This window comes from Scyliorhinus canicula, chromosome 11, assembly GCF_902713615.1.
Source record: "Scyliorhinus canicula chromosome 11, sScyCan1.1, whole genome shotgun sequence".
Lineage (NCBI taxonomy): Eukaryota > Metazoa > Chordata > Chondrichthyes > Carcharhiniformes > Scyliorhinidae > Scyliorhinus > Scyliorhinus canicula.
Window position 1 is genome coordinate 84,904,844 of NC_052156.1, and position 24,595 is coordinate 84,929,438.

The following is a 24,595-nucleotide window of genomic DNA, read 5'->3' on the forward strand; positions in this document are numbered from 1 at the left end:
ACAATGTGACATCGTCATTGTGCCATTTCTATACTCTTGTGCGTCTATATATAAAACCCAAGATCCCATCTGCATTACAGGTATTAATGACTTCAGCAACCTCTATTTGTGCCGATATACCCCCAGGCTTCTGGTCCTCTTTTAGAATCGTGCTTTCTTTCATATTGCCTTTCCTCATTCTTCCTACCAAAATGTATCTTCACACATCTCTGCCTTAAATTTAATCTGCCAAGTGTCTGCCCATTCCACTAGCCTATATTCTCCTCCTCAGTCCACAATATGTCAAAGTTTGTATCTTCTTCATAAGTCTAGGTCATTAATGCCGATCAAGAAAAGCTGTGTTCCTAATACCGGCCCCTGAGGAACTTCACCATCTACTGTTCTCCTGCCTGAAAAACAGCCGTTCTCTATATTAGTGCTTCCTGTCACTTGGCCTGTTTTGTATCCATGATGTCCCTGTCCCTTTTATTTCACGGGATTCAACTGTGCTGACAGTATCAAATGCTCTTTGGAAGTCCTTGTATATCACCTATCAACAGCATTACCTGTGAGGATTTAGGTAGACCAGGGATAATTTTAAAGGTTGCAGATGATATGCAACTTTGAAATTTAGTGAGCAACGAAGGGGCAAGTAACGGACATCAAGAAGATGCAGACTAGTGAACTTGGCAGACACATAGCAGATGAAATTTAGCATAGATACATTTTTATAGGAAGAATGAGGCGAGACAATGTAAATTGGTAAAAGGAATAGGGTCACCTGAATCATATGTACGTGCATCTTCGAAGGTGGCAGGATAAGTTTGAAAACATTTTTATTTTATAAAACTCCTTTGGGATTCTGGACTTTATTAATAGAGGAATTTATGCTAAACAGTGTTTGGTTAAAACTCAGCTAAAGCATTGTTCAATTATGGAACTCAAGTTTCGGGCACACTTTAAAAAGGATATCAAGGTCTTTGAGAAAGTGTTGAAGAGTTTTTTGGGAATAGTACCAAGGATGAAGGACTTTACTTCTGTGGAGGAACTAGGAGAAGCTGAGGTTATTCCCCTTAAGCGCAGGGTGGGTGAAGCGGAAATTGGAGGTGTTCAAAATCTTGAATGGATTTGACATATTAAGTGAAACTGTTTTGACTGGCAGAAGTACCAGTGATTCAAGATTTAAGGTGATTTGTGAAAAAGCAAGAGGTGACACTGCATCTTTTTTTTATTACTCAAGTGAGTTGCGATCTGGAATACACTTTATGAAAGGGTTGTGGAAGTGGATTCACTAGTATTGAAAAGAGCGTTGAATGAATACTTGAATGGAAAATAATTGAGAAGGTTATGGGGAAAGAGCAGCTGAGAGAATTTAAATATAACTTTTTCAAAGAAGGGTGTAAACTGACCTTAAAACACATAACATATATTGGGAATTACCTGCAAATTATGATTGTGTCGACACATGAAAACCAGATCAATGTTTTACATCTTTCAATTGGACTTCAGGTTTATTTTCAGCTGTGTCTCAGTCAGGGGGGTAATCTAATTTCTGAGTCAGAAAATTGTGGGTTCAAAACTCACTCAGGCCATGACCACATAATCGAAGCAGACATTCCAGTGCAGTACCGAGTAAGTGCTACACTGTTGGAGGTGCCAGTTAGATATTAAAAGGTCAAGGCTGTGTTTGCTGCCAATACCATGTATGCTTAGTTTTATGTGTGGCCATCTTTATATGGTGCAATGATCACGCACATGTCACAGTACTTTGCTAAATCATATTTAATTCTACAACAATAATTCATTGATCCTCCTTAAGCTGAAGAAATTTGAGAACGTGACAGAAATGTCTGCATGTTAAGACAGAATTAAACCGTTAGAATTAGTGAGCTCCGTACAACATTGCAACAGTTTTCTTTCCTATCTTGACTGTATTTTTCGGATCGCTGAAAGTGCGTTGAAGCATCAGTGTTCGGTAATGATTCTGGATTGTCCCTGTCATTTCTCATAAAATAATGTAACGTTTTATCCAAGTATCAATAAAATGCCTCTGAGTTAGGTATTCTGAGCAACCTGCTGACTAAGTAATGTGTGGGATCCATGGAATCCACAAACTTAGAGCACATTGGAATAATCAAGACAGAAAGCAAAATGGTGTGTCTTGAATTTCTGTGCATGCGCATATCGTGTCCACAGCAGCTGGCTTGCACGCCCATATTGCATTAGAAGGAGACACAAAGATCCAATGGCACTATTACAAAGAAGAGGATGGGAATTCACTCCAGTGTCCTGGGGAATATTTATCCCATATCCTGTTTTCATGGTGTTGGCTCTCTGGTTATTATTACATTTCAGTTTGTGGGAGCTTAGCGTGTGTAAATTTGTTGTCCCGTTTTCTGTATTACAACTTCAAAAGTATTTAATTAATTGTAAGTACTGGGAAAACTAATGGGGCTAAAAGCTGACAAGTCCTCTCGCCCTGATGACTTGCTTCCGAGAATCATATTAGAAGTGGTTGCAGAGATACTGGATGCATTCTTTTCATCTTCCAAAATTCCTTATATTCTGGAAATTTTCCAGTAGATTGGAAAACCACAAATGTAACATCCCTATTTGACAAAGGTGGAGACAGAAAGCAGGAAACTATGGGCCACTTCACCTCACATCTGTTATTGGGAAATTGCAGGAATCCTTCAAGTAGTAACAGGGCATTTAGAAAATCATAAAATCATGCTGACTGCTTAATGATATGAAAGGGAAATCATGTTTGACAAACTTTAAAAAAAAAAAATTTAGAGGCACTGTTGCCTCATGGGCCAAGGACCTGGGATCGATCCCGCTCCCGGGTCACTGTGTGTGTGGAGTTTTTGTACATTCTCCCCGTGTCTGTGTGGGTTTCACCCCACAACCTAAAAAGATGTACAAGGTAGGTGAATTGGTTATGCCAAATTGCCCCTTAATTGGGGAAAAAAAGAATTGGATATTCTAAAAAAAAAATGTTAATATTCAAAAATAAAATAAATAAATACCAAGCTTAGGTTATCGGTATAGATCAGGAAAAGTAGTGGTCCTAATACTGATCCCATGAAAACCGTTCTCTTTTTTTCTTCCAGTCCAAAAAATAATGGTTTATCACTGTCTATCGAGTCTGCACCAGGCCTTGGAAAGAGCACCATACCCAAGCCCACACCTCCACCCTATCCCACTAACCCCACCTAACCTTTTTTTTTGGACACTTGGAATGGCCAATGCACCCAACTATATCTTTGTACTGGGTGGGTGAAACCGGAGCACCCGGAGGAAACCCACTCAGACACGGGGAGAAGGTGCAGACTCTCACAGACAGTGACCCCAAGCCAGGAATCAAATCCAGGTCCCTGTGAGGCAACTGTGCCAACCACTGTGATACCGTGCCACCCACTTGCTGGGATAGTAAGTTGCCAAGAGGACATGAGCCTGTAAAACGATTTAGTTAGGTTAGGTGAGATTTGACAGATGGAGTATAATGTGGTAAAATATGAACCTGTCCACTTGACAGGAAGAATAGAAAACAGCAAATTATTCAAATGAATAGAGAGAACTTTGAGGTATAGAGGAATTTGGGTGCTCTGGTATATGAATTACAAAACGTTAGTATGCAGGCACAACAAGTGATTAAGGTGCAAATTGAATGTTTATTTATATTGCAAGGGAAATGGAGTATAAAAGTAGGGGAGTAGCTGCAGTCATACAGGGCAATGATGAGACCACATCTGGAATACTGTGTACAGTATGGCTAGTCCAGTTCAGTTTCTGGTCAAAGGTAACCCCAGGGTATTGATGTTGGAGGATTCAGTGACGGTTATGCCATTGAATGTCATGGGGCAATTGTTAGATTATTGCTTGTTGGAGATGGGATTGCCGTGCACATATATGGCATGAATGTTACTTGCCATTTGTCAGCCCAGGCCTGGATATTGTCCATGTCTTGCTGCATTTGGACATGGACTGCTTCAGTATCTGAGGAGTTGTGAATGGTGCCAAACATTGTGTAATTATCAGCAAACATTCGACTTGTGACCTTATGGTGGAAGAGAGGTCGTTGATTAAGTAGCTAAAGATGGCTGGGCCAAGGACGCTATCCTGAGGCACTCCTGCAGTGATGCCTTGGCACTGAGATGATTGATCTCCAACAACCGCAGCCATCTTCATTTGTGCCAGGTATGACTCTAGCCACCGGAGAATCTTCCTCCTGATTCCCATTGACTCCAGTTTTCCTAGGGCCCTTTGATGCCACACTCTGTTAGATGCTACCTTGATAAATTTAGAGTACCCAATTTTTTTTTGTAATTAAGGGGTAATTTAGAGTGGCCAATCCACCTACCCTGTACATCTTTGGGTTGTGGGGGCGAAACCCACACAAACACAGGGAGAATGTGCAAACTCCACACAGACTGACCCAGAGACGGGATTGAACCTGGGACCTCGGTGCCGTGAGGCACCAGTTCTAACCACTGTGGCACCGTGCTGCCACTCCCCAGCTCTTCTGTCTATGTTTGAACTGAGGTCAGGAGCTGAGTGGCCTTGGTGGAAACCATGAGTGCCAGTCAGCAGGTTATTGCTGAGAAAATGTGCTGCTTGATAACACTGTTGATGAACCATTCCATCACTTTACTGATGACTGGGCATAGACTGATGGGACGGTAATTGGCTGGGTTGGATTTGTCCTGCTTTTTGTGGACAGGGCATGCCTAGGCAATTTTCCACATTGCTGGATAGATGTCAGGATTGTAGCTGTACTGGAGCAGCTTTGCTAGGGGCATGGCAAGTTATGGAGCTAAATCTTCAATACTAATAGCAGAATATTGTCAGAACTGAGACCCCTTATGCCTTCAGCCATTTCTTGATATCATATGGAGTGAATCGAATTGGGTGAAGACTGGCATCTGTGATGCTGGGGACCTCGGAGGAGGCCAAGGTGGATCATCCACTTGGCACTTCTGGCTGAGGAATGTTGCAAATGCTTCAGCCTTATCATTTGCACTGATGTGCTGGATTCTAGGCCAGGTCATGATTTTTTAGTATGGTCATGGTTGTGCAATGTAAGGGTCCTTCTTGTTTACTCCCTGTTTATTCCCATATTTTACCTTTTATTTTTTGCTGTTATATTTTTGATCTGTGGATGTTTATTGGAATGTAATTTTGAGGCAAGAAGCCTGTATCATCATTTTTACATGGGGAGAATGTGTAAACCTCACACAGACAGTGACCTGGGGCCAGGATCGAACCCGGGTCCTCTGCGCTATGATGCAGCAGTGCTAACCACTATTTTCCCCATCCATTATGATTTTTACCCCTTTCCACCCCTCTGTTGCCTGTCTTGTGTATGTTTGTAGACTGTTGGGGGGGGGGGGGGGGGGGGAGAGTTCAAGTATTAGCTTGTTAACTAGTTGTATTTACTGCATATCTCATCATAGTACTTGTTATAAAAACAAACATTTACAAGCCTGGTGACTATAATTGTTGGAGAGCCAAGAACCAAAGACTTCAGGTATTTTAATACGACTTATTGGTTAATTCACTTGTGTTGCGACTCCGTGTCTCTTGAGGCTGGAATTGACTGTGCATTAGCCCAGGGTGTCGTAACAAGTTCTAGATCAAGATCATTTCATTTCTGTGACATCTAGCATGTAATGGCTTGTTGACAATGGAGGGTAACCAGTTAAGGTGCAACATCCCAAGGGCTGTATCTTGAGGTCGCTAATCTGACGGCCAGAGGAGCTGTGTTTAATTTCCTATGGTAACAGAAAGAATGATTGATTGACAGTCTATTAGAAGAATTTGGGTTTTCTTGAGACATTTGATGTTGTGGCGATGCTGTTTACTTGTTCTTGAGGGGCCAGAGATACCTGAACCAGGTATAACTACAGCAGTTTTTCTTACTGTCTTTTTAGTTCACTTAGCTGAACCAGGGTCTGGCAGCAAGGCACTGTGGTGGTGGTGGTGGGGGGGTGTAAACTAAGAAAACACGCAGTAAGATGAAGCCAGTTACAAATCATTCAGATGCTTTATTTGTCAGTGTATATATGTACTGAGCAGCAGTTATGAACAGACTCATTTTCGCTCACCCAGTATAACCTGTTCCTGTGTCATGAAATTATGAAGACACCACTCGTCCACACTTTAGAATAACTTTTATTTAACTTACCTCCTGAAAATTTTCTCCAGAGCTTGCCTTTATACCTGTGCTGGGCCTGAGGTGTTTATAAGTTATCAAGATAAGCTAACTAGTTGTTTATTGTTTAACATATTTGGGGAAAGCAACTCCCATCAGCACATTAACTATCTCCCACTGAGGTATGTGATTTTACAGTTGTGGGAATACAGTTTACTTTGAAAGGTTAACGTTTAAAGAGACAACCTTTTTTCCCTTGTGGAAAATGGTCACAAAATATGGCAGACTTTTAAAGCTTCCATATCATTTGTTTTTATCATTTCAGAAAACAGTTTAAAGGTCAGTGGTGTTTTAATAATAATCACTTATGGTCACAAGTCGGCTTCAATGAAGTTACTGTGAAAAGCCCCTAGTCGCCACATTACGGCGTCGGTTCGGGGAGGCAGGTACGGGAATTGAACCCGCGCTGCTGCCTTGTTCTGCATTACAAGCCAGCTGTTTCGCCTACTGTGCCCTAGCAGAATGATCAGAAGAGTGCAATTGACGCTGTGTCCTTGAGTGAAGGGTAATTGTTACTGTTTTGTTCACGCTGTAGAAGTTACTTCTGGTTCAGTTGTAGGAGGCCCAAGCCTGTCCTGAAAGTTAGTTAATGTGAGCACAAGCAGAATATTGGGAGAGAGCCCAAACTAACACATGTCAACCCCTGTTCCCATTCTTTCTTTCAGATGATTCTGAGCCCACCCCTGTCAGTTCTGAGCATTCTCCACAGCCCGATGCCAGGGGGTGGAAACGTTCCACTTCAACTACCTCATCACAGAATGAAAAGAAGCAGGCTTGCTCAGAAAATGGCAAGAAGCAGAGATCGACAAAATCTGTCCACATGAGGAGAAACATCCGGTACAAAACGTTTTTCCTGTTTAATCTCTTGGGTTCTGGGAAAGAGCAATGATTTTGCATTATGTACACAGACACTGATGCAGATTTCTGTTCTGCATGATCACAGAGTAGTCTGAAGCCAACTGCACAATCTGATATGATTGGCTTGTTCTGCTCTAAAGCACATACTGGTACCAAAGGAGAGTTGTTCAGCTGGTAGAATGTGCCAATTCAGAAGATGCCAAACAATTTGATCAGGAAAATATAATCCATGCCTAGTTATCAGTTAATTTTGAAGTTTTATGTGAAAGTGGACTGATACAGAACCTTGTGCAAGATCTTGCATTGAATAAGGAATATATTACTTCATTACTTGTACTGGGGGAAGCATTTAGAACCACTGAATCACTGCAGTTCAGAAGGAGGCCATTTGGCACATAGAGTCTGCGCCAACACTCGGAAAGAGCATTCCTAGGCTCATGCCCCATCCTATCCCCGTAACCTCACCTAACCGGTGCTCTTTAAGCTGATTTAGCGCAGTGGGCTAAATAGCTGGCTTGTAAAGCAGACCAAGCCAGCAGCATGGGTTCAATTCCCGTACCAGCCTCCCCGAACAGGCACTAGAATGTGGCGACGAGGGACTTTTCACAGTAACTTCATTTGAAGCCTACTTGTGACAATAAATGATTTTCATTCATAACTTTTTGGACAAGGAGCATTTCAGCATGGCCAATCCTCCTAACCTGCACACCATTGGACTGAATTGATCTGAATTTAACCATGTTACACCTTAAGGTAAATAAGAAGGGTTTTTTTTCTATTCACCAGCATTAATATCTCTCGAACCAAAACAGAAACAAAAGATTTTGGCAAGATTGTAATGATCCATCATCAATATTGATAACAGCCTAACCATTTTGTGCCTGCACTGTTGTTGCTCAAATCCCTACTGAGGCCTCGGGGCTGTTTTATTCCAAGAATTATAATTTTTTTTGTGTTAGAGATGAGGTTGGCATTAACTCTGGTTCTTAACTGTAGTTCTATCTTCCCTCCTGTTTCCCAGATGACATTAGTTAACTCAGAACCAGAACACTGGTCTAAGCTGCAGCATTCCTGGCCAATGTGGCTCAGTTATTCACTGCTTTAACACTGAGAAAAATAAATTTCCCAGTCTTTATGATCCATTGAATAAACAAGCCAATTTGAACACTACGAGTGTGAAGCAATTTGCCCTCATGATTGCATCAATATGGTGATCCTGTTAAATTAAGTATTTCAATCTTTGTCAGTGAGCTATTAATGCTCACATGGAAATGGAGACACACAGCAGACGCATCATGTGCATTGTCACAGGAAGTTGATTCAGAACCTGACCACAAACAAATTAAAAGCCATGAAGTTACAAAAAAACTGAAAGATTATGCAAGCCTGTCATGATTAATCAATTCCATACCAAAAAGGCAATTTTTTGAGTCTGAATGATGTGTACTTATGGCATTACTACCATAATACTTGGCCAAAGGGCTGAATCACATTTTCACTCAAAATTCACACCTGTCACCTTGATAGCAATAAGGGGCAGAGATATAGGCTGATTTACTTTGTTCCCTAACCAATCCAAGGCTGCCAAAGTTGAAAGCCTCGCTTTCAGCTCATTGTGGTGCCCTGCTTGGTACTCATCATTGTGCCCTTACTGCTCTCAAGCTCAACTGATTCAGGATTGAGGGGATTGTTGTACTTTTTGATCTGAGCATCTCCATCAGCATCAATCTGATAAGTAACTCCTAGGTATCCATTCTATTCCTGACATGTTGCATGGCATGCTGTACACTAGTTTGGAGCATTCAAATATCTCTTGTCTCAGCCAGTAAAGTTAGGATATGACTGAGGCCTATGGACCAAACACCCATTGGTTGATTTCCCACTGGGTGGTGTCCAATCACTACCGTAGTAGCAGTAGGGATTCTACAGTCACCCACGTGTAAATAAGATAATGTCAGTTGGAAGAAACTGTATCCTATAGAATCATAGAATTTACTGTGCAGAAGGAGGCCATTCGGCCCATCGAGTCTGTACCGGCTCTTAGAAAGAGCACTCTACTTAAGCTCACACCTCCACCCTAACAACATAACCTTTTTAGTACATTAAGGGCAATTTAGCATGGCCATTCCCCAGCCACACTGAGGCACGGGTGCAGATACTGACCTCCAGGATCCACCTGCGAGCAATCAGCAAGTCGAAGGCTAAAACATCCGCTCCTGTCTGCAACTTCGGCAAGTCTGACACCCTAAATATGGCCCCCAGGGGACTGGGCTCTAAATCCACATGAAAGCTGCCTACGTGGTGCAAAAGACCGACCTCCAAAAATTTCTCCAACTTCAGGCAGGACCAGAACATATGTATGTGATTGGTCGGGCCCCTCCCACACTGTTCACATGACAGCCCCTCCTCCAGCGCCACCCCCAGCTCCTCCTCCCACTTGGCCTTAACCCCCTCCATAGAAGCCATATCCTCTCCCAAAATCCTCCCATAGATCGCTGGGATGACCCTCCCCCCTTTAGAATTCCCATGTTTTGTTTTGGACTAAAGGGCATTTTTGCCGAAGGTACAAATGGAAGACTTATTATTAAATGCTACAGGGAAGAAATATTGGACTGAATAAAAAGCTTGTTTTATTTCTTTAACAGCTAAACCGGATACTCAAAGTATGTTGTCAGACTGGGAGGGAGACGAGAGATATTTAGTGCAGGCACACTGTTTGAACAGTTTTTAAATCAATGTCAATGTTCTGAATTTCCAAGCCTGGTGTCAGCTTAACCAGACAAGCTTGCAACTATAAAATAGAGAGGAGAGTTGGCTTAAGACAGTTTGCAAAATAAGCTGAAGGACTGAACTGCCTTTTGCAATTGGGGAGATCAATTAAAAACTAAAGATAAACTAATAAATATACAATAAGGGGAATTGAATTTGAGGGATAATTAGAAAGGAAGCTGGGAGTTGGTGTTGGCATGTTAAGTTTGATCATTTTGATAGGTCAAAATAATTACTTTTAATAAATTTGTGATGAATGGCACTGGCAGCAGCACTGATATTTATGCCCATTCCTAGTTGCTCATTTAAAAAATAAATTTAGAGTACCCAATTCATTTTTTCCAATTAAGGGGCAATTTAGCATGGCCAATCCACCTACCCTGCACATCTTTGGGTTGTTGGGGTGAAACCCACGCAAACACGTGAGACAGTGATCCAGAGCCGGGATCGAACCCGAGACCTCGGCACCGTGTGGCAGCAGCACAAACCACTGCACCACCTTGCTGCCATTCCTAGTTGCTCTTGATAACATGGTGCTGGCCTACTTTCTTTGAAACCTGTTGTATTCTTTCACAGGATGTGAGCATTGCTGCCTCAGCCAGCATTTATTGTCAATCCCTAACTGTCCTTGAGAAAGTGGTGATGAGCCACCTTCCTGAACCGCTGCAGTCCATGTGGTGCAGGTACACCCAGAGTGCTGTTCCAGGGAATTCCAAGATTTTGACGCAGTGACAGTGAAAGAACAGCGATATTGTTCCAGGTCGGGATGATGTGTGGTTGGAGGGGAACTTGAAGTTGGTGGTGTTTCCGTGCACCTGCCACCCTTGTCTGGCAGTCTGAATATTGAAGGGTCTCAGATACTATTAAGTAGGGCAAATTTTAGACTTTTGACTCGGCAACCGTGAAGGATTCATGATGCATGCCCAAGTTGTGTGTCTTGGAGGTGAACCTCAAAATGATGGTTGAAACGAATGGAATGCTAGAATATGTAGAGTGAACTCTGAAGGACAGTGTTTTCCAATGCACTCCCTCAGACTGGAGCTTGAATCTAATTAATTAACAAACAATGTAACAAGGCAGCATTTTGCAAATGCAGTGTAGAAGAGAGAATCGCAAAGCAGCTTTTATATCTGAGTAAAACAAGCTTAGAAGAGTTGAGAAATCTATTAATTGCAATAAGTCAGTCCTGAATTGTTGATGGGTAAACCTGTGTAGGTTACAAAGCCAGTACGTAACCCTAAAAGGCAAAGGTTCCACTTGTGTAGCTAAGCAAACATAGCTAACAAATGAGGTCAGATAGTATCATGCCAAAAGAGAAGACTTCTGCAAATACAAGACAAAATGCAAACCGAGCCGACTTTAAGAAATGTAACAAGCAACAAAGGACGCACTTGTTACTTAAGTGCCAAAAGAAATGTGAATAAAAACTTTGCCAGGGATATTAAAATTAACAGCAAAAATATTTATAAATGTATTGAAGAGTGGCAAAGCAGCATGCCTATCAAAGACTGACTTGTTAAATGAATATCTTGTATCCTTTCACTGGAGGAAGTGGCTAAATACAAGGAAACAAATAGAAATCATGGAGAACAATTTGATGTCCTTAATGTCAGTCATAATAAATGATAATGGGGAACGAGTGGGACTCTGCTAATAACGATTTGTACCAAAGAAAAAAATAAGTCTTGTTATTACCCTGCTGCCATGCAACTGCATGCTAAGACTTTAACTGATTATCTCTTTTCTCCCTGTTTGTCAAGCAAGATCAGGAAGTTATAAATTAGGAATTTGTGTTTTTTTGTTTCATTGTGTAATTGCAGTGCACTAATAAAACAGTTGTGTTGAAAGTTTGCATAATTGAATTACAACAGTTCTAAAGTGTGTCTTTTTTTGGTCTGAATTCATTTAATATTTCTTCTTTTGTTTCTTTGTTTCACAGAAAGCTACTACGGGAGGACCAACTTGAGGCTGGAACCAAAGCAGCACAACAGGAGGAATTAGAGCGTCTGAAACGTCTTGAGCAACAGAGGAAGGAATTTGTGTTACCCACATTGCCATTTGAACTCCTCCAAGGTGAGAGTGGGACAGCGACCAGCAGGCTAGCCTCTGTGCTGCCTGCAGCCTTTACTGATCATTTACATGTTCTTCCCTAGCATCACTTACATTTGCTTGTGCCAAAAAGCAGAACTCTAAGAACTATGGTTGGTAGAGATTGCCGTATAATTTTGGGATTTTCATGTCAGCCGTATACATTTACAGAAACCTGCGACGTGAAATCCAGACAGAGGTGAGCTGTTTGTGGTCAATTCCTGCAAAAGAATTAGCTAATATCATAGAATTTACAGTGCAAAAGGAGGCCATTCGGCCCATCGAGTCTGCACCGGCTCTTGGAAAGAGCACCCTATCCAAGGTCCACACCTCCACCCCATCCTCACAACCCAGAAACCCCACACAACACTAAGGGCAATTTTGGACACTAAGGGCAATTTAGCATGGCCAATCCACCTAACCTGCACATCTTTGGAATGTGGGAGGAAACCGGAGCACCTGGAGGAAACCCATACACACACGGGGAGAATGTGCAGACGCCGCACAGACAGTGACCCAAGCCGGGATTGAACCTGGGACCCTGGAGCTGTGAAGCAATTGTGCTAACCACAATGCTACCGTGCTGCCCAATAATAATAATAGTATGTCACAGAGTCAGAGTTTTACAGCATAGAAAGAGGTACTTTGGTCCATCGTGTGATTTAATCCCAATTTCCAGCACTTGGTCTGTAACCTTGAATGCTGTGGCGTTTCACTAATTGTAGCTATATTTATTTGGTTATAAATATGGCAGTCAATATGGTCGCCTTCCTTAATCCTAATTATGTTTGTTTTAGAGTCGCCAGGTATCTCTTGATACCGCCACAAGGTTCAAACCCGAATACTGATCAAAGAGCCAATACACCAGTTAGTTAGTTCAAAGTCAATATTATTTATTTACACACACAGTAAGATCTACTCATGCACAAAGTACTGCAAACTAAACTATCTTTAACGCTAACGCCTATACTTAACTTTGGGTGCCCACTCAGTCAGAGAAACAATGGCCGTTGTTCGGATCTGAGGCTGTTGGGTTCAAAGAGGTACAGGAGAACAGTTAAGGTCGCCGTCTGGTAGCAAGCATTGACCTTGAACTTGCTTCTGGTGCAGCTGGTGGAAGGGTGTCTCCACTTTGAGAGCCAATTCCAAGAGAGCGATTCTCTCTTGGGGGTTCCTTCTTAAACCTGGAGGAGCTTCACGTGCTTTTAGGCGGGCCTTAAACTTGGCCCCAATTAATTGGGCCGCTTCTTGATCACTGGTATTGATCTTGACTAATAAAGGGGTGGGAGCCCTGATGGCTGGGCGTGTCTTAGGTGGCGGTTGGCTTGGCTTTGTTTGTGCTTTCGGTTTGGGGAACTGGCGCAGGGATGTCTGCAACAGTATCAACTATCTGAGTATTAGTCCTTTGTTTCCCGGAGATGACCATCAATATGCTAATCAACCTATAGTTTCGATTCCGTCTGGGAGCTGTCTCTCCAATATGCATGCAGGCTCTGTGCCTGCTTGTTTTCCTGACATTGTCCACAATTCCCGACATTCTTTGCGAGTGTCCATTTTGTATTCTGGAAGTGGCCATCCCAGATGGCTACATAATCGATGGATACCCTTCGTTGAATCTGGCATGAAAACTGCTTCATGAGGAAAGAAAGGAAAATGCAACCGATCCGAACAGATATGGGCCTCATCAGCCTGACTTAAACCTGCATTTTAGGAAATTGTGTTTGTTGGCAAATAGGTTTTCAGCCAAAAGTCAACAAGCCGATGAGGGACAATAAAGTAATTCCACACGACTGTACTGCAAACAAGCAACCGAGCACAGGTTTAGAAAACCTGTAGTGGCGATCAACAGATCCAATTTTGGCACACCTGATATTCTGGAGATTAATTTGAATGCATGAAATTGAGAATTTTGCAGCTTTCCCAAGATGGCTTTCAGACCTGACTCTCCAATTCATGCTTCCCAATGAGGCTCTCCAACGCAAGCATGCTTCACCAATGTAAAAATGTTGGGCATGCCTTAGCAAAAGTTTTAAAAAAAAATTTAGAGTACCCAATTAATTTTTTCCAATTAAGAGGCAATTTAGCATGGCCAATCCGCCTACCCTGCGCATCTTTGGGTTGTGGGGGTGAAACCCAAAGTTGATCAAGGTAGAAACATTGAGCATAAATGTTATTCCTGAAGTTCCCCATATTTAATATTGTTAAACTTGTTACCTCAAACGGATGCACATTAATCTGGACAGCAGCAAGAGCAGCTTGCATTGTGTAACATCCTTTAATATCATAACATTTTCCTAGGTGTTTCACAGGCGAGTTGTCAGAGAAAGATTGGCTCTAAGCCCTAGAAAAAGATGTCAGGTCAGATGATCACAAATATGAAGTTTAAAAAAAAAGGGTTTCAAGGATTCAGAGCTCGGGGAATAGATAACTGACGGTATGGACACCAATGAAGGGTGAAAGGAACTGGTGGTGTGTAATAGGCAAGAAGGAAAGAATGCAGATATCTCTGTGGATTTGAGTGCTGAGTGAGGTTAGCGAGATGAGCTGTAAAGATTCATAAGAGATTTGAACAGTGGTCATGATAATTTAAAAAGCTGTTCAACCATGACTGCCCAGGTCAGACTTGTCTTAAGCAAGTGATCTTTGATCATTGTTTCTAAAATTTGTTTTTCTACTACCCTCAGAATCCAATACTCAATCCTTAAAAAAAGAGCCTGTCTGGAATGAGGGTAAGTGAATATGTTTATCTGAAAGCATTTTACAAGTACTGCTGCTTTTAAGTAGTCTTACTGCTCCAGCCTTTTGCTTTTAACCAGTGATTGAAAATGTCAAAGGGTCAATAGGAAGGGACTTTTTAGGTGAGCTATGCAGTAAATCCCAAGGGCCCCTCAAATCTTTTCAGTTTCTGTAGTTATGTGCACAAAGTAGACAGCTGGTAACGATTAAGCTGTGCCCCTCACCGGGGCCGTTAATTGCCCATAAAAGCTTTTTCCTTTTATTGCCAAATGTCCTACTGGGAGAAGATCAGTAATAGTTGTTGAGCAATGGAGTAAAAGTCTTACTTCCATGCTTTTGCATGAATGACCACTCCGATGTAGTAGCGATGATTAAATTCATTATCAGGAACATTTTCCCTTTAAATCAGCTGTGTACTGATTTTTAAAAAGCATATAAATTGATGTTTTACGTTTTAACAACTAACGCAACAAAGCCACAGGATGGTAAGCTCAGCAAGAAAAAAAGTCTCAATGTACATGGATACAGAGGGAAACAGGAGAACAGCGATATAGCTGGCTGAATACAATTATTAGATTCAACTAGAAGTCTCCATACGTACCACCAAAGAATAAGGGAGAGAAGGATAAAGCCATGAAAATATGGTAAAATGGTGCACATCTTTCCATACAATGATTGCTCACAACGCCCATGAGAGTTCACGATAAATTTTTCATGCCATATTCGGACGCACACCACACATCTCAACTTCACTGGAGGTATCTTAAAAAAATTTTTTTTTTTAGAGTACCCAATTCAATTTTTTCCAATTAAGGGGCAATTTAGCTTGGCCAATTCACCTACTCTGCACATCTTTGGGTTGTGGGGGCGAAACCCACACAAACACGGGGAGAATGTGCAAACTCCACACGGGACCAGAGGTATTAATGATTCACCAGAACCTCCTTCCCCTGAATACCAAACCCATCGGTATCCTTTTATACCTATCATAACAAAAATGGAAAAATACATAGAAAAAATGCACACCCAGTTTTTTAATTAAATGTTTGCAATCAAGGGGCAATTTAACATGGCCAATCCATGGAGCTGGTTTAGCACAGTGGGCTAAGACAGCTGGCTTGTAATGCAGAACAAGACCAGCAGCGCTCAATTCCCGTTCCAGCCTCCCCGACAGGCGGCAGAATGTGGCGACTTGGGGCTTTGCACGGTAACTTTATTGAAGCCTACTTGTGACGATAAGCTATTATTATTGCTACTATTACTACTACTATTATTACTACTATTACTGCTACGACACTACCTATCCTGCACATCTTTGGGTTGTGGGTGGGAGACCCATGCAGAACGTGCAAACTACACACACACACACACACACACACACACACACACACACACACACACACACACACTGACCAGGGGCCAGGATCGAACCCGGGTCCTAGGCTCTGTGTGGCAGCAACGCTAACCACTGCGCCACCTTGCTGCCCTGCGCAAGCCCAGTTCTAAAAGGATGTTATACGTATATCATATAACACAACATAACCTTAACCTCAGGCACAGAACAGAAAGATCATCATTTCACATATTTGTACAGAGAGGAACAGCAGCTATAGATCCGAATAATGGTCAGCGCCTACCAACAGCCTAATTGAAACAGGATTTTAAAAAAGAGGGCGAACTACCAGGAGCACAAGGTCACAGGATAAAGAGGTCCAGAACCCAGCTACGGGACCATATTGAGCTGTTACATGCCCACCACCTATTAATGAAGAAGACAAAAAACACTACTCGTTCAGACAAGAGAACGTCCCAACCAGAAAGGGAGGGGGAGATGACAGGATATCAACCACAGTATAGGTCTCTGCTCAATCCCAGGTCCTTGTCCACAAACAATTCCGTCAACCAAGGAAATTTAAAAACTTCAAAAGAAAAACCAAATATCTCGGGTCGTCCCTAATCGGCTTCAAGAAAGGATGGTCCAAGCATAAAGGGGCAACAGGATACCAACCACAGCACTGGACCTGGCCTAGTCCGGCACACTCTGACACACAGGAGCCAGTACCACTAGGGCACCCAGCACACACACACAACCTACCACTGAGCTGACCCTGTACCTCCCCAACCACACCCCGGGCAGTGCACCAATCCCATTAACACTAGAAAAAAAATCACATCAGCCTGAATTGGGGAGACCCCACCACCGAAGAGAAGTACCGTTAAGGCAATAGTGGGTGTCTTGGGAGAGGGACCGATAAGGGGAAACCCTTGAAACCCATTGAAACAAACCAGGGTTTATAACAGTACGCTGCTCACACAGGTGAAAAGAAAAAGAACCCTCCCTAAGGGAGGAATGCCAGAGCTAGCTCAGGAACTTTACTCCCAGACCAGCGCTGCATTCCATCGTAAAGAGGATACTAGGGGACAAGACAGCATTGTCTCAACAAAGACACTGCCTCCCCATAGAAGACCCAACCACAACGAAGAGGGCACTCTGGGAAACTTCTATATAAGACCACTTGGAAGAAGGAGCCTAATTCCCCAAACAAACGTACCCCCAAACCGAAGAAGGGCTCCAACAAAGTAGAGCTACAGCAAACAAGCTCTCACTTCAACAATTCAAATAAGGATTAACCCACCCTTCCCTGGTGTGCGCCCCTACTCATTTCTCCCTACTCTATTAGTTCTTAAAAATAAACACCAACCCAAGGAAGAATCAGAAGGACCACAGTCGTCTTCAGGATACATGACCTGCCCAGGCCTTGGAAGGAAATAAGACATAGGAGCAGAATTAGGCCACTCAGCCCATCGAGTCTGCTCCGCCATTCAATCATGGCTGATATTTTCTTATCCCTTATCTCTTGCCTTCTCACCGTAACCCCGATCCCCTTATTAATCAAGAACCTATCTATCTCTGTGTTAAAGACATTCAGTGATTTGGCCTCCACAGCCTTCTGCGGCAGAGTCCCACAGATTCATCACCCTCTGCTGAAGAAATTCCTCCTCATCTGTTTTAAAGGATCATCCCTTTAGTCTGAGATGGTGTCCTCTGGTTCTAGTATTTCCTACAAGTGGAAACATCCTCTCCACATCCACTCTATCCAGGCCTCGCAGTATCCTATAAGTTTCAATAAGACCCTCTCCCCCCTCATCCTTCTAAACTCCAATGAGTACAGACCCAGAGTCCTCAACTGTTCCTCATACAACAAGCTCTTCATTACAGGGTTTATTCTTGTGAACCTCCTCTGGACCCTTTCCAAGGCCAGCACGTCCTTCCTTAGATATAGGGCCAAAAACTGCTCACAATACTCAAAATGGGGTCTGACCAGAGCCTTGTACAACCTCAGAAGTACATCCCTGATCTTGTATTCTAGCCCTCTTGACATGAATGCTAACATTGCATTTTCCTTACTAACTGCCGACTGAACCTGTACGCCTTAAGAGAATCGTGAACAAGGACACCCAAGTCCCTTTGTGTTTCTGATTTCCTTAGTATTTCTCCATTTAGAAATTAGTCTATGCCTAAATTCCTCTTTCCAACGTGCATAACCTCACACTTTTCCACATTGTATTTCATTTGCCACTTCATTGCCCACTCTCCTAGCTTGTCCAAATCCTTCTGCAGCCCCCTTGCTACCCCAGTAGTACCTGTCCCTCTACAGATCTTTGTATCATCTGTAAACTTAGCAACAGTGCCTTCAGTTCCTTCTTCCAGATCATTAATGTATATTGTGAAAAGTTGTGGTCCCAGCACAGACCCCTGAGGCACACCACTAGTCACCGGCTGCCATCCTGAAAAAGACCCCTTTATCCCCACACTCTGCCTTCTGCCAGTCAGCCAATCCTGTATCTATGCCAGGAACTTGCCCTTAACACCATGGGCTTTTAACTTATTTAACAGTCTCCGATGCGGCACCTTGTCAAATCACGTCCACTGGTTCTCCTTTGTCTAACTTCCTTGTTACCTCCTCAAAGAACTCTTAACAGGTTTGTCATACATGGCCTCCCTTTGACAAAACCGTGCTGACTCAGTCCTAATTTACCATGCACTTCCAAGTACTTTGCGACCTTATCTTTAATAACAGACTCTAAAATTTTACCAATGACCGAAGTCGGGCTAACGGGCCTATAATTTCCCCTCTTTGCGTCTCTCCCTTCTTAAACAGTGGTGTTACATTAGCCACCTACCAGTCTTCTGGGACCGTTCCTGCCTCCAGTGATTTTTGAAAGATCACCACCAATGCCTCCACAATTTCCTGAGCTATCTCCTTTAGGACCCTGGGGTGTAGTCCATCCGCTTCAGGTGACTTATCCACCTTCAGACCTTTCAGTTTCCCCAGAATCTTCTTAGTAATGGTCACTGCACTCATCTCTTTCCCCTGGTTCTCCAAGAGCTCTGGCATCCCACTGGTGTCTTCCATCGTGAAGACTGATGCAAAGTGACTATTCAGTTCATCTGCCATTTCTTTGTTTCCTATTATTACTTCTCCAGCCACGTTTTCCAGTGGTCCAATTGTCTATTTTTGCCTCTTACCTTTGAGATATTGAAAGAAACTCTTCCTATCTTTTATATTACCAGCTAACTTGCACTCTCATTTCATCTTTTCTCCCCTTATTGATTTTTTAGTTGTCCTCTGCTCGCTTTTAAATGATTCCAATCCTCTGGCTTCCCACTAATCCATGCCACTTTGTATGCTTTGTATTTCTTTTGCTCTTTATGCTGTCCTTGACTTCCCTCGTCAACCGTGGATGCCTTGTCCTGCTCTTAGCATGTTTCCTCTTCCTTGGGATGAATTTCTGCTGTGCCTCCCGAATAACCCCCAAAAACTCCTGCCATTACTGTTCCACTGTCTTTCTTGTTAGTCTCCTTTTCCAATCAACTCTGGCCAGCTCCTCCCTCATGTCTTTGTAGATCCCCTTATTTAATTGTAATACCGTTACATCTGACTCCAGCTTCTCCCTCTCAAACTGCAGGGTAAATTCTATCATATTGTGGTCATTACTCCGGAAGGGTTCCTTCACCGTAAGATCCCTAATCACCAAATCCAGAATTGCCTGATCCCTTGTGTGCTCTACCACAAGCTGCGCCAAAAAAAAATCTCTTAAACATTCCACAAACTCCTTTTCCCAGATTTCCCTGATTTTCCCAGTTCATGTGCACATTGAAGTCGCCCATGATTATTGTAATATTGCCTTTTTTACATGCTTTCTCTATCTCCTGATTTATTTTCTGCCCACATCCTGACTACTGCTAGGGGGCCTGCACATAACTCCGAGTCTTTTAACCGTTGCGATATCTCAACTCTGCGCACAGAGATTCTATGTCTTCTGATTCTGTATCGCTCCTTGCTATTGATTTAACTTCATTCCTTACTAACAATTCAACCCCGCTCCCTTTGCCCATCTGCCTGTCCTTTCGATAGCACACATATCCGTATATATTTAGATCCCAGCCCTGATACTCTCGGATTCTCAAAATTCAAAGTAATAAAAAGAAAGCAAAATAAAAACCTGATACAATTAATGCTAACTGGGGGCTGTCCTCCATCCCAGTGAGGACTTAACTAACCCCATCACCCACCTCCAAACCAACCATCCACCCAGCACTGTGGCTCCGATGTGGCTCCATGCATTTCTATTATAAACAAGATAAGGGGCATCTAAAATGCATTCCCTTCTCATAAATGCAAGGATTACAGTACATAAAACAACCTAGGAGGAAGAATGTACACGAACCATATATCACATCATTGACTCGATATGATTTTTGCTAAAACGAGGTAACAGACGACCCCCTCCCTCATGCTCATATGTCGCCAACCCTTTCTAGGAGAAAAGATAACAAGAAATTAACAGTAATCACAAGGGAGAAAAGTCCAAGATTATTGATGAATTGCAGGAGAATAACAACATCCCACATCCCTTAGAAAGGTCGAAGTTATGACAGGACTGTCTAACAACCCTCAGGATCTCTTAAAAAATTCCATCAAATTAAGTGCCTTCACCTCCACCATCCCGATGCCCAGTCAACTAGGAACATAGGTCCCAACCAGGGGAGTGTATGACTCGACACGACCAGCCAGCTCCAACTTTGCACAACGAGCATCGAGAACAGAATAATATAGGTCCAGTGGTCGGGGGCCCCAACTGACCACAGGTCTCAAAGACGGGTTACAATGTACTTCCTCGAATCTGATGCGTCCAGCCTCCAAATCAAGATTGCTAAAGCATGGCAGCCAATTTTCAAATTCAAATCAGGAACTCATTTCCCACATCTCAAGAGACCGAGCTCATAAACACTCCTTGTCCGAACCCCACTTCACGAGTTGGTCAGGGTAGACTACACACCATGCCGCAAGATTTATATGAACCGTAGACCGGCCACCACCATGGAAATTGTTCTATCAAATACCAGGATTCTCGTCTGTGCTTACACCATTCTCCCAAGGATATTTTGTAATACATCAAAGTGAGCACCAAAGACTTGCACCACAGAACCAAGATCATCCACCTAAACATAATTGGCAATGGCAGCCAGCATCCTGATACAAACAGCATCATCGAGATGTGGGCCCGTGCACCATGAAAAACCGCCAACGCAAGTTGGACCCCACTCCAGCCACCCGACCGCCTCAATCAAACAAAGATTCTCAATGATTCAACTTGGCTTCTCGTCACCAAACTCTGACTGGGATCATCTAGGAACATAGTTCAATACATATATGCTCCAAAAAAGATAATTATGGAATGTGTATTAAGATAAAATAAAGGATTAAAAGACGAGTTGAACCAGAGCTCATGAAGGCGCAGCCCCTCCCACGCTCAAATGAATTGACACCCGCACGGTGTAGTGGAAGGGAGCTGCTCATTTAGGAGTGCGACGAGTGATCGTACAAAGTAATGTTCCCATTTCTAATATGTCTGTTAACCTCTCTCAGACATTTCTGTTAAAACAAAGAAATGAAAGGACATACGAGGACTGGACTCGGGAGAGATGAGAACTGAAGCAAAAATAGAGCGCTTGAAAAACTCAGCAGGTTTTCTTCATGGTGCACGGGCCCACATCTCGATGATGCTGTTTGTATCAGGATCTGTAAGGAGAGAAAACAGAGTTAACATTTAGAGTCTAGTTGGCTCTTTTATCGGAACGAAAAAGGGAGAATGTAGCTGTGAGAGATTGCAACAAGATATAGCAACCTTAAATACATAAGATAGCCTGGTTTGGGAGGAAAGTGGGGGAAGGGTGGGTTATTGCATTGAGACAATAAATGTATGGGATTTAAAAAAAAAAAAAAGAGTTTAAGATGGAGGAGAAAAGTCAGTCTTAAAATTATTGAACTCAATGTTGAGGACTGAGGGCTGGAGCTACCCGTCTCTGATGCTGAATGTTCTGTACTCTGCAAGGTGAATTGGACATTCTGAATTCTCCCTCAGTGTATCCGAAAGGGCGCCAGAGTGTGGTGACCAGGGGCTTTTCACAGCAACTTCATTGCCGTGTTAATGTAAGCCAACTTGTGACACAAATAAAGATTATTATTATTACTTGGTTTCATCCCCTTCTGTCCTCAGCTCAATGAATTTCTGGCTCAGCAGGATGTTGAACTCTTCTTCCGTTGCCTCCATTTCTGTACTACTTTGCCTTTCTCCTGTTCAATGGATCCTTTCACCCCCTCCAGTATTCATTAGAGCCCCCTACCTAAGCCCACCCTATCCCAGTAACCTCGCCCAACTCTTTTGAACACTTAAGGGCAATTTAACATGGCCAATCCACCTAACTGGAGCACCCGGAGGAAACCCATGCAGACACTGGGAGAACGTTGTGCAGATTCTGCACAGTCAATGACCCAAGCCGGGAATGGAAACTGGGACCCTGGAGCTGTGAAGCAACTGTGCTAACCATGTGCTACTGTGCTGCCCACAGCTAACCACGGTGCTACTGTGCTGCCCACTGCTAACCACTATGCTACCGTGCTGCCCACCTGATCTTTTAATTGAGAGATGTTGGGACGTTATCAGCCGTCTCAATTTTCTGTCCAACTCCAACCTGTCTCCCTCTAAACTTGCTCCATTCCATTCTCTTTGATTTAACCTTGACTTTGGGTTCAAACTTGCTGACAAAGGAGGTGCCATTGTCTGGCGTACTGACTTTTACCTCAGGCTGAGTGCCAACTCTCAGACACTGCCTCCTGGATAATGACCCCAACACTGAACATCAAGTCAGTGATTCCACTGACCTCATCGCCCTCTGGACCTCATCTTCCCTCCACGGCCTCCAACCTCATAGTCCCTCAGTGCTGCATAGCCCACTTCTACCTCCTTCCCCAAAATCCATAAACAAAGCTGCCCTAGGAGAACCATCCTTTCAGCTTGTTCTGCCCCACTGAGCTCATTTCTTCCTATTTCATTTGATATATTGTCACGTACCGAAGTACAGTGAAAAGTATTTTTCTGTGGCCGAGGGAACATACACTGTACATACATAGTATACAAAAGAATAATCAACAGAGAACATTGACAAATGGTACATCGACAAACAGTGATTGGTTACAGTGCGGAACAAGGAGCCAAACAATGCAAATACACGAGCAAGAACAGCATAGGGCGTCGTAAATAGTGTTCTTACAGGGAACAGATCAGCCCGAGGGGGAGTAGTTGAGGAGGCTTGTAGTTGAAGTGTTGATTGCAGAGCCAGGGCGATAGCATCTGCTGTGGACTGGTTGTGGTGATAGGCAAACTGCAGTGGATTGAGACCGTCTGGGATGCTGGCAGTGATCCGTCTCATGATTAGCTGCTCAAAGCATTTCATGATAACATGATATCTTGACTCCACCCCCTCTTCCCAACTATTTATGCTTCCTCTGATGCCCTACATCATAATAATTTCCAGTTCTGTGGTCCTAACTGCCTCCTCTTCACTATGGATGTCCAATCCCTCCACACTTCTATCACAGACCAGGAGGGCCTCTGGGCTCTCAGCTGCTTCCTTGAGCAGAGGCCTGAACAATCCCCACCCACCACTACTCTCTACTTGGCTGAATTTGCCCTGCCACTAAATAATTTCTCCATTGACTTTTCTCAATCCTTGCAAATAAAAAGTGTGGGTATGGATACCCACATGAGTCCAATTATGTCTGTCTCTTTTTGTGAAACACTCCTTGTACCAGTCTTTCAGAGGCTAGCTCCTGCAACGTCTTTTCCGTTACATCATTGAATGTATTGGTGACGTTTCATGCTCTTGTTTGGATCTGGAAAAATGTTATCAATTTTTCTTTCTATTTTCACCCTTCTCTCACCTTCACATGGTCCATCTCTGACACTTCCCTTCCTTGACCTCTCTCCATTTCCAACAATAAACTCGCCATCAATATTCATGTCAAACCCACCAACTCATACAGCTACTCAACTACAGCTCCTCACTTCCTGTAAGGAATTCATCCCATTTTCCCAGTTACTCTATCTCCGTTGCAGCTGTTCTGATGATGCCACCTTCGAAAATGGTACTGCTGACATACCTGCTTTTTTCCTTAACCATGGTTTCCCTCCACCTGTGGTTGACAGGACACTCAACCGGGTTCGACCCATTTCCCACACCTCTGCCCCCACCCTGTCCCCTCCCTCCTAGAACCATGATAGGATCCCCTTGTCCTCACTTTTCACTCCACCAATCCCTGCATTCAAAGGATCATCCTCTGCTATTTTTGCCAACTCAGCATGATGCTTCCATGACACCCCCCCCCCCCCCCCCCCCCCAAAAACTCGGGACCACCCATTCCACGACATCTTAGTCCACTTCTTCATTACACTCAACTCCTTCCCATGGCACCTTCCTATGCAATCGCATAATCCCTTTACTGCATTCCTCCTCCGCTTTCAAGGCCCCACATACTCCTTTCAGGTCAAGTAATGTTTCACTTGCAATTCCTTTACTTTGGTCTATTGCATTTATTGCATTTG

At 43.2% G+C, this 24,595-nt stretch overlaps 1 protein-coding gene across 2 annotated transcripts in view; it reads left to right on the forward strand.

Annotated features, from left to right (window-relative positions):
• Positions 1-24,595, forward strand: part of rad54l2 (RAD54 like 2) — a 170,865-nt gene that overhangs the window by 89,999 nt on the left and 56,271 nt on the right. For both annotated transcript variants that reach the window (XM_038810813.1, XM_038810812.1), the window contains 3 exons: positions 6,859-7,030; positions 11,760-11,893; positions 14,593-14,637. In XM_038810813.1, coding sequence (XP_038666741.1) covers positions 6,859-7,030; positions 11,760-11,893; positions 14,593-14,637 — 351 coding nt within the window. The remainder of the gene's footprint in view (positions 1-6,858; positions 7,031-11,759; positions 11,894-14,592; positions 14,638-24,595) is intronic.